The 11,220-nt window shown below is 50.6% G+C and overlaps 1 protein-coding gene across 1 annotated transcript; it reads right to left on the reverse strand.

The window, feature by feature from the left end:
- Positions 1 to 1,617: 1,617 nt before the first annotated feature.
- On the reverse strand, positions 1,618 to 5,197 carry LOC135829910 (uncharacterized). Its single transcript, XM_065342292.1, has 3 exons — positions 5,179 to 5,197; positions 3,234 to 3,838; positions 1,618 to 3,069 (listed from the first exon to the last, which is right to left on the reverse strand). Exons 1-3 carry the CDS (start codon positions 5,195 to 5,197, stop codon positions 1,618 to 1,620), a joined length of 2,076 nt encoding a protein of 691 aa, XP_065198364.1.
- Between the last annotated feature and the right edge of the window lie 6,023 nt (positions 5,198 to 11,220).

The raw sequence follows: 11,220 nt of genomic DNA on the forward strand, positions 1-11,220 counted from the left end.
ATAAAATGGGGTATGCGATGTAGAGGAATGGTGGGCACTATTGATGAAGAACTCGCAAAGAGGCAATAGCTTATCCCAATTGTCATGCTTATGGTTAATGAATGCACGGAGGATGTCTTCAACCAGCCTATTCACCCTCTCCGTCAATCCATCTGTTTGGGGATGGTTTGCCGTGCTGAAACAAAGCTTGGTTCCCAGAAGTTGAAACACCTCCCTATAAAAGGCAGCAGTGAACCGAGGATCTCTATCTGAGACAATGGATGAACTCAAACCATGCAACCGAAAAACGTTAGCTATGTACAATTCAGCACTGCCCTTGGCATCAATGGATGTGGTAGTCGGTACCAAATGAACGCATTTAGTCAGGCGGTCCACAAATGTATAAATAGCATCATATCCAGCAGCTGTCCTAGGAAGACCCGTAATAAAATCCATGGCGATATCCTCCCACGGGCCTTTGGGTATTGGTAATGACTGCAGCAGGCCCGTGCGCAGCCTCCCCGGTTTAGTTCGCTGGGAAATATCGCAAGACTTCACGAAACGTTTGACATCGAGTCCCATTTTCGGCCAATAGAAAAATTTTGCCAAGCGTGAATACGTGCGGTCACGCCCTGGGTGACCTGCCGTAACACAGTCATGGTTCTCCTGTACCAATTTAAGTCGTAGGGTACACCTCGGTATGCATAAACGGTTGCTAGGAGACGCCTTCAAGTAGAGGAACCCGGGGTCGTTGTCGATGAAGTACTGACTGTGCACATTGTCACTGTCGGGGCGCTTCATTCGTTCCATAACTACACTCAGCTCAGGGTCCACGGCATAACTGTCCAGTATCATGTTGGCTATATCGTCATTGACCTCTAAGGTATATTCTATGGCGTTTAGTCGAGCTTCAGGCGGAACCACATGATCTTCGTCCCTTAAGTCCGGGCGGCGTGACAACGGATCCGCCACGTTCTCCTTGCCAGGTTTATGGTGAAAAGTGTAATCAAAGTCCGCAAGAAATTCAACCCAACGTGACTCCCTTTTCGTGAGATTTGATTTTGTCAGTAGGTAGACTGCTGCTCGGTTGTCTGTGAAAACGTCAAAGTGTTCAAACGAATAAATGTGCCACATCCGGAGGGCGGACACAACTGCTAACGTTTCTCGTTCCGACGCTGTGTAGTTCCGCTCCGCCGAGGAAAGCTTTCGACTGCCGTACGCCACTGGCAACCAACAACCAGGTTCCTCCTCCTGCGAGAGCACCCCCGCGATTGCAAAATCGCTAGCATCAGTTTCAACTCGGAAAGGTTTTGACACGTCTGGAAGTCTCAAAATAGGGGGATTTAGCAGTGCCCTTCGTAACTCCTCGAATGCTGCCTGGGCCTCACCAGTCCATGAGAACCTGGTGTATTTACCCGTTAGCTCCTCCAAGGGCTTGGAAATATATGAATAGTGTCTAATAAAGCGACGGAAGTAATTGGTAAACCCGAGAAATTGTCTCACGTCTTTCACCGTACCTGGGGTGGGCCAATCACGAACTGCAGCCAACTTCTCCGGATCAGGGCTAATCGAGGAACCGGTCAAACGGTGACCCAAGAATAGAATTTCTTCCACCGCAAACTCGCATTTCGGTAACTTTCAGAATAGTTGGTTAGCGCGGAGGGTAGTCAGAACGGTTCGAATGTGCTCAACGTGCTCTTCAAGGGTTTTGCTAAAAATCAGAATGTCATCCAGGAACACTACCACGAATTGGCGCAAGTACGGCTGCAGAATGGAGTTCATCAGTGATTGGAAGGTTGCCGGGGCATTAGTCAGACCAAACCCCATGACCCTGAACTGGTAGTGGCCAAACGGGGTGTTAATTGCCGTTTTCGGCACATCCTCCTGTTGTATCCTGATTTGGTTGTATCCTGCGCGAAGATCAAGTTTCGAGAAATATGCACTGCCCTGCACTGTGTCGAATAGGTCCTCAATGTTAGGGAGGCAGGCCTTATTCTTAATTGTTATTCTATTAAGTTCCCTCCAGTCACACACCATGCGAAGAGATCCATCTGATTTCTTCACAAAGAACACAGGAGCCCCATAGGGCGACTTACTCGGCTCTAAGAAGCCTCTCCGGAGCAGCTCCTCAATCTGCTTCTGGAGCTCGTCTAGCTCCGGCTTCGGAAGGCGGTATGCCGGTCGTGATGGTGGCGCTGTCCCTTCCGCCACCTTTATTTCAGGGTCGACCGTTCGCTCTGGCGGTAGTTGGTCAGGGAGCTCGTCCGGAAATAGGTCGTCGAACTCACGTAGCAGAGCGTTCAGCTCACTTCCGAAGTGAGTTCCTTCCTTGTCACGGATAGGTGGTGGATCTTGGCCCGGCGCATCATCCTCCATAGAGACCCAGGCTATATACGCTTCGTCCCCTGAACGAATAGCGGCATTCGCTTGTGCTGCAGAGATGAAGTGGGATTCTGCGAACTCGGCGTCCTCGCCAGCTTCGTGGCCTCGAGCCACGAAGGTGTCCTCCTGGATCTGCACCTTTTTACTCCGGAAGTCGATCGTTGGGTTGTGGCGAGACAGCCACGGCATTCCCAAGATGGCGTCGTAGCGCGCCAGTGGCAGCACGGTGAAGATCTGGGTTTCGCTGAAGTCAGCTACCACCACTTTTACTGGCCCGGCAGTTTCCAAAGGCTGTGTACGAGACGAGCCATCTGCTAATGTGACCTTCAGCTCCTTGGTCGCCGTGTCAGTCTTCAGGTTATGTCTCCTGACGAACTCCGACGACAAAAAATCGTGGGGAGAGCCAGGGTCTATTAGCATGGTAGCCTTCCTCCCATTCACCTTCCCAGTGACACATAGCAGATCGTGCTCTGCGCCCATCGCCACGCTGCTGATGTGCGCCTTAGGCGTAGCGTCAGAACTCTCCACTGCAGGATCGCTTGCGCTGTCTCCTTCCTCGACACTCAGGCCCTCGAACCTATTGAACACAATGAGTGGTGTGGGTGCCTGAGTATCCACCGCCAGTGAGCGCACTCCCTTCTTCACTGGCTGGAAGCGTTTGGGGAATTCACGATGACTGGACAGTTTCTGGCAATATGTCCAGGCTTCCTGCATGAGTAACATATGGGCTCACTCGTACGGTTAGATTGCTGCTTCTGACGTCCCCATGGACTGACAGGTTGCCTCGGTGTACTGGCCTGAGCGTGAGGTGCCGGACCTGGGTGCCTCGACCGACGAATGCCTGTGCCTGTGGTGGCCTGTTCCCTCCATACTCCTAATGCCTGCATGGCTGCCATGCGTGCGGCACGAATGGCCTGGCCTAGTGTTGTCGGGTGCTCCCGAAGAGCCGAGTGACCGATTGCTGCATGCAGGCCCCTCACGAACAGCACCGCCTTCGAATGGTCATTCAGGTCGTTCACCTGAAGGCAGAGGTTAGTGAATTCCTGTACGTATGCGTCCAGGCTGCCGCGCTGTACCAGTCCAAACAGCTTGAGGCGCGCTTCCTCCTGTTCATGAACTGGGCCATACACGTCGCCGAGTGACTGTTTTAGCGTCGGCCAGTCGTGGATGCAGGCGCCGGAATCCAATACCGACATCAGCCAAAGCCTGGCGTTGCCTTGTAGGTAGCTGGCAGCGAATCGCACCTGCTCCTGGTCGTCGTTGATGCGCTGTGACACCATGGCGAGCTCGATAGCGAAGACCCACTCCCTGAAGTCCGCAGGGTTGCCCGAAAACACCGGAGGCCTATTGACTGTCCCATCAAATTTCCTGTCGAGCAGTCGTTGGTCCGTGGGCCGTTGAGGTCCTTGAGGTGTATCCGTAGTTGCGGCAGTTTGTACCCGTCGGCGCGCTCCGTCCTTGTAGCGATCATACCGAGCTAACAGAAGGTAGGCCACGCATACCAGCAAACAAAAAATCTCGACAACCATCCTTTGCTACCAGTGTAACCATCCAACCAGAGCGATTCAGGATCAAGAGTAGAATGACTTTATTATACCATCAACGGGGTTATATGGGACAGAAGTGTAATCCAAGGTGAACATGCAACACAGGTGTGATGCAACACAACGTAAGTGGGAACGTGTAGTAGGATGCACAGTGTGAGTGTGTGAATCTGTTACAGTAGGCGTTGAGTTTGAAGTGATTTGTTTACAGTATGTTGTCGAGTCGACAAGGTGCTTCTTGCAGAGTGTATTCATGTCTTCCGTCTTCATCATCACCATCTCACCTCCTTCATCACTTCGGGTGACCACGATATCTTCACTCTCTCGTAATAACTTTAGCACGTGGAGGTTTGCTTGGAAGATGTTGTATTTAGGGTTCTGTCATATCCCTGCCGTTCTCATAGTGCGTTCCATGTGCCTTAGGAAACCTCTGATGAAAAGCTCGGCTGGGTCCATGTCACGTGGTGCTGCTTTTCTCTTTATTAAAAAAACCCAGACAATCTGATTTGACAGTATCGAAAGTTCCACCAAATTCCGGCCACAGGAAGCAGTGTCCTGAGATCCAACGCGAAAACAGCAAAACAATTGTGTAGATTGTCACTGAGGGAAAGTACCGGGCTGTTGTGTGGTAACTATTATATTGCTAAAGTAATACCAGTTATCTACCCAGCACCCCACCACTACTATGGTGAGTGAAATGAGATGCAGGGATGCAACACAATGAACAATGGATGCATGACAGAGCTCCATATGTTTGGACTGAAGACTAGAATCTGTTAATGCTCGAAACAGGTAAGCCGTAAAGGAATATATTATCATGTCATGAAAGGATGGCATCTGTAGCTGGACTTGTGATTCCGGAAAAATGTCGCTGGAATGCATCTGAGTTTTTCCACCGCCCACGGCGCTGGACCAGGCTGAGCTCGACGGAACTTGCAATTGCCTTTCGTGCTCCGGTAGGGTGGAGTGATCGAGCAGAGATTCCTTGTTGCTGGCCGGAGTGTTTGAGCATCTGTGACAACAACTGTGCGGTTGAAGCTGACACCAATCCTCTATAAGGCTGTCTGAGTGTGATGAACACGGGGTGGTTGTCTACCGTTTTTCCCATGCAGCCGCAGTTTTGTTCATGTACTGTCACTATGTGGCAACGGGGCGTAGTTCTGCATCTGTGACATGCTAGATCACCACTGCATTGCTTGACATACCCTTGTCCGCTTTGGAGCCGAAGAAGAATATTTCCAAGCCAGCCTCGACCCATGCGATGCCGCCTAACCTGAGTCGAGCTCAAGCATATTTGCTAGTTTCTGTGTCGTTATCGCTGGTGTCGAGATAGATGGTGGTACTGGGACTAATGCTACATCTGATGGCCGGCACAGGGCTGAGAGGCAAAGCAGTGTCAAAGCCTTTGTGCATAGCTCTTTTTAACAGGCAATTCCACTGATAGGCCAAGGTCACGAATGTAGGTCAGAATATTTTCGACGTCAGCGCTCGGCGTTGTCTGGAGGGTCTTGGATGTAGGAGATGTCACGTGACCTGTGTGGACACATAGAGTGTAGAGTACTGTGATATCTGGTATTGGACTAACCCGTATGTCAGCCAGGAACGTAACGGTGACACGCACTAGTCGAAGTGTTAGTTCTGGTCGAGAAGATGATCTGGTTACGAATTCGAGGAAGCTGCTTACGACGTCCAAGATCAGGCAAACTTTATCACCACAGAAACTGATCAGGTCCACTGCAATTCTGTGATACCGAGCCAAGTACGATAAGTGCACACATCATACGTAAATATACGTCGTTAGCGGTGAACGGGTTAAGAAATTGTTTGGAATGCTCTCCGCTGCCTGTTGTCTACACAGACCTTGCATGCTGCCATAGCCCACTTCTTGTTGTGGAGAAGCTCTGACTGGCGGAACGATGCTAGAGCCGGGCTCGAAAAGATTCAAGAAGATTCGTGTTTATCAGCGATGGTTCCATCGCCATGCCTACGAATTCTTGGTACCAGGGCTGTGCTTGCCAGACGGGGGCAATAACTGTTTCTGTTACCCCCTGTTTGGGGTGGAAATGGAGGATTGACATAGCTGGGGGTTCCCGTCCAGTCTTGCTGGAGTGTATCTACTGCTTTCCGTCTCCTCGTCCAACTACCGTGAGTTGTATGAAGGTAACTGTGTGATCTGACAGTTGGTAAAGCGATCCACATCGTCTGGTCACAGTTCTCTGTGTATTGTCTGGAAGATACCGCGGTTCAGTGACCAGTCGCTGGGGACTCCTATGCGCCTGAGGCGATCCCTTCGTGATTGTCTGCAGCTGGGATGTGCTTTGCCAGGAGGGTTGTCTTGAGCCACGACGTCATGACATTGATTGGACGAGTTACGGCCATCATATCTTCCTAGCGTTCCCCCAGGTTGTTTAGCTGGTAGACTGAAGTTACACTGTATGATCTGATCATCACCATCTTGTCCTTGATTAGCGCTGGGTTGGCTTGTTCTATGGCCTTCAGCGATAACAATACTGCCGTTATCTATTTCTCCGTGATATGCATGGCATGTGGGTTCGGCCAGAAGCTTCTCGCCGACATGCCGTGCTACAACCTCATGCCCCATCCGTAGTCCGAGGCATCCGTTATCATCGTTACATTTGGGCAAGGTGTTGTCACGTACCGCGTTTGTAGGCTGTGTAGGCTTCGAGCCTTTGCCACGTATCCGTATAATGCCCGTAGCATGAGTCTTGCTGGCGTAACAGCCTTCGTCACTGCAGTTATTCGTCCAGCAACTTGTGCAACGACTCGTGCATGGACTGATCTCTCGTGTGAATCCCTCAGGAGGTGGTTTTTTGTCCTGTGGATCGTGCGCAGTTTGTCTGACGACACTAGGACCAGCACATGGCGTGATGACGTGTCCCACGTATCCCCAGTTACACCACACTCTGAGATGGATGAAGTGAAGACTTCTCCTTGTCAATCTGGAATTGGAGTTGGCGAAACAGCGCCGTCACTTGCTCTGTTAGCAAGGTGCACTCCAGGAGATAAGCCGTGATAAGGAACCAATCGTCTACGCAGGACGTTACTCTGGCACCCAGTGATAATCTTATGTGCCTCATTACTTCCCGCATGGTTTTCATGACCTGCCCACGGTCTGGTTGATAGTCCGAATGCAAGGACGCGATAATGGTAATAGCTACTGTTCCACTGGAACCCAACGTATGGCCGACACTCTGTGTGCATCGACACGCGCAAGACACCGTTTTGCAGGTCCAGCTAGCTACACCAGTCTCCTGGTTATGATCTCCTGCAGTGCGTCCAGGTTTCTCGTACCTGAAGCGTGATGCAACTACACACCGGTTCAGGCGCGTAAGGTTCAAAATAATACTTAGTTTTCCATAAATATTTTCTTTGGCAGCGTTTCTTTTGGAGAGGTGCAATATTTTGGTGTTTGTGTCTTCTCAATTGCTCCCTGTAGGAGTAATTCTTGTATATGAGCTGTGATGAACTCTTTGCTCTCCTTCGTCATTGGCCTGTTACCTTCGTGGAACTCTGGCTGGGACTGTTTGAATGTTATTGGAAAACTATTGCTCAACCAGTCCAGGATAATTGCCCAAGCACCGATCCTTGCCCATTCCGTTGTGTCTACGATGATCATACCTACCCGTAACGCTGTGTACCGCGGTCTCTACCTCTTCCTCTGTGTTATCGATTGTAACTCCCACCGCTAGTGGCCTTTTGTCTCCTGTTGGGAGCGGAACCAGCTTGCGCACTTGCGTGGAGAATGTCGCCGGATATGGCGATGAGGCGCCTATCCTCGTCGGTGAATAGATAGGTCGCGCGCAGGTGCTGCACAAGTCATCTCTGCTCTGCGGGCAAGCAGTCTGAAAGTGCAAGATCTGTTCGTACGTCCTGTAGTTCCGTAAGCCCAATCGTCTGGGTGCGCGAGCGTAAATCCTCTTCTCTGACGGTCGTGCTGACAAAGCTCGATGACGGTTTTGCTGTATTTGGCGAACTCGGAATGCTGTCGAGCTGGAGCTGCACTGCCTCGTTGCCGTCCTGCTGCTGAATTAGGAAACCCAAGTTGCTGTGGCAAAATGACGTCCTCGGGTCTCTCTTTGTATGTGTCCAGAGACAATGGGAAGGGACCGTTGGTCTGCGACTGTCTCAGTGAGCTGTTCACTAGATATGGCGAGGACAACACGGGGAAGGCCACGTTCGTCGTGACGGTTCAAGGATGAACTGCCGTTGTACCGAGTCGTCGTCGTGCAACCTCCATAGATTTTGCTTCGCGTTGGGCAAGATCGGAACGTGAACCGGAGCGGCCAACAATTGAATTGGCATGTTGCTTGCATGCTAGGATAGAGTCTTGTGGATAGTCGTTGTCTTGTCATAATGTCTACATTGTCTTTTCTCCCATCTCTTTCCCAATGCTGGTTGTTTTTTGATTGATTGATTTCTATTTCACGGATCCTCCAGAGGCAAATAGATGCCTATCGAAGGGAGTCTCCTAAGTAAGTATGGAAAATGAGAAAGTATGTTTGTAAGGGACAAGAGGTAGAAGATACATTTGTTGTGTTGGTGTTGCGCCTCGGAACTACTCCAGGGTAACGGACCGCTTCACCCCAACGTCAACGATGATCCATACTATACGTGGACGCCACATCGTTCTCTGTGTCTCTCTCTCTCTCTCTCTCCCTCCCTCTCCCTCTCCCTCCCTCTCTGTCTCTTTCTCCGTTTCCCTCTTTCTCTCTGTCTCTCTGTTTCTCTCTGTCTCTGTCTCTCTCTCTTTCTCCCTCTCTCTCTGTCTCTCTCTGTCTCTCTCTCTCTCTCTCTCTCTGTCCCTCTGTTTCTCTCTCTGTCTCTCTGTCTGTCTTAGTGATGAGAAATGACTGCGGTACAGCATAGCGTTCTGGGAATGAATGAATGTAGTGTTGTTATCACTAGACATTATGGTTTGTATGCAAGTACGTATAGAACAGTGGTGTTGATGCCAGCCTGCAACACTACGCGTGACAAGATGATCCAACGAGATGTCAGAGATTGCCAGAGCAGCAGTGTCAACTGTCATGTGCAAACAAGATGCCTAAGCTGCGAGCAAACGTACTAGTGGGTAGTAGTTTATTCATGTAATAAATATTACGTCATGTGTATATCAGATATGTAGAGTGTGAGAAATGTAGGTCAGGATGTATTGAACATTGCGGTACTCCATACATAACGGACAGAGGGTCAGACAAGCTAAGCCAGGGAGAAGTGGATAGATTGACATGGACATGACAGGTATGTCCAGGTCTCAATCATCATAAACACTATACATAGATTATCTCTCGTGTTTTCAATACTCCAGCATGTCACACTGTATCAAATACCTTCATCATGGAACGCAATACACACGTAGAAATCTCATACAAATACTAAAGTAAACACAAGATAGAAAGAGGTTGTAGTGACAAGGTTGATAGACAGTTTTACCTACACCTCATCCCTTACCATCGTCAAACTGTACTCGTAAGAATGTTATAATAATTATATCATTCTCTTTCAGCTGTGTGTGTGCGTGTGTGTGTGTGTGTGTGTGTGTGTGTGTGTGTGTGTGTGTGTGTGTGTGTGTGTGTGAGTGTGTGTGTGAGTGTGTCCCATATGGTGCAGTGGCATGTGCAGTCGATTTCCAATCGAGAGGTTGCGGGTTCAATTCCCGACGATTATTGTCGCACACGTATTTCTTCTCTTTCTCATTCTCCTAGCTCTTCTTTCATAATCCTAGGTTGTCACCAGCAGCCAGTGTATGCCGGAGTATGTGGTGTGGTGTGTGTCAAAAAGAAGGAGAAAAATGGATAAATGAAAATTTGGGATTCACTGGCCAGAAAAGTCACTTCAATCAGCTGTGTGGTGGATCCCAGGCTAAAATTAGTGGCCACTGTCGTTGTGTAATCCCAGCACAAGTTGCTATGTCTAATATAGCTGTTCGCTACCATCGCTTCCGCGATGGGCAGGTCTGAGGTCTGAGGTGTGTGTGTGTGTGTGTGTGTGTGCCATTGCCCGTCGACCACCCAAGGCACCCTTTTCTGCTGGCTACGGTTGCGCCTGCGGCCGCATGTTCCATGGAAGCGGCGACCTGAAACGCCATCAGTCATTCTGTCGTGGACTGGAAAAATAACAATGCAAATAACAATGCGCTATCATTGCTACACCATGGGCAAGGTCAAGGTGCGTGTGTGTGTGTGTGTGTGTGTGTTTGTGTGTGGTGTGTGTGTGTGTACGTTGCCCAGCACATGGCCCCCGCAAGCGATGGAAGGATCGCGTTGTCTCCGACCCAAGAGTTCGTGGCCTCACCAAGGAATGGTTCCCTATTGCCTGTGAGTCCCGCGCTGACTGGCGGGCTATGTACGCTGAGCCTGTGGAGAATGTGCCTCAGCCCGACCCAGTGGTATGTGCGGATTGCAATCGGTCATTCTCGCGCCCTGGAGATCGTGCTCGCCACAAATGTGTGGTTGAGCGGACCAAGCCGATTGCTGAGCAGCGAGGGGCTTGCCCCTGTGGAAACTGTGGGCGTTGGTTTCGAAGCAAGGGTGGTCTAGCTGTTCATCGCTGTTCCGCACCTCCGCCTCAGCCTCCCGAGTCCGGCAAGTCAATGTACAAGATGACTGCTGTGCTGCGCAGTGTGCTGTGTGTGTGCCCGCTGCTTTCGCACTGCGCAAGGCCGCGGTCGTCACCAGTGCTCGAGGACTGGCCCGCGCCCGACTGCCCAGCAGCGTAATTCATTCAGTCATGCATGCGTGTGTTCTCTCCGGTTCCGTTTTCCCCACCATCTCCGGCGTCATCAGGCTGCATGCTCCATCTTCCTCTCTGATGCCCCTCCGGTGCCCACGTGACCCCTGCTGTAACAGATTCACACACTCACACTGTGCATCCTACTACACGTTCCCACTTACGTTGTGTTGCATCACACCTGTGTTGCATGTTCACCTTGGATTACACTTCTGTCCCATATAACCCCGTTGATGGTATAATAAAGTCGTTCTACTCTTGATCCTGAACCGCTCTGGTTGGACGGTTACACTGGTACAAGTAGCAAAGGATGGTTGTCGAGATTTTTTGTTTGCTGGTATGCGTGGCCACCCTTCTGTTAGCTCGGTATGACCGCTTCAAGGACGGAGCGCGCCGACGGGTACAAACTGCCGCAACGACGGATACACCTCAAGGACCTCAACGGCGCACGGACCAACGACTGCTCAACAGGAAATTTGATGGGACAGTCAATAGGCCTCCGGTGTTTTCGGGCAACCCTGCAGACTTCAGGGAATGGGTCTTCGCTATCGAGCTCGCCATGGTG

Source organism: Sycon ciliatum, chromosome 13 (genome assembly GCF_964019385.1).
Source record: "Sycon ciliatum chromosome 13, ocSycCili1.1, whole genome shotgun sequence".
In the NCBI taxonomy this organism is placed as follows: Eukaryota; Metazoa; Porifera; class Calcarea; order Leucosolenida; family Sycettidae; genus Sycon; species Sycon ciliatum.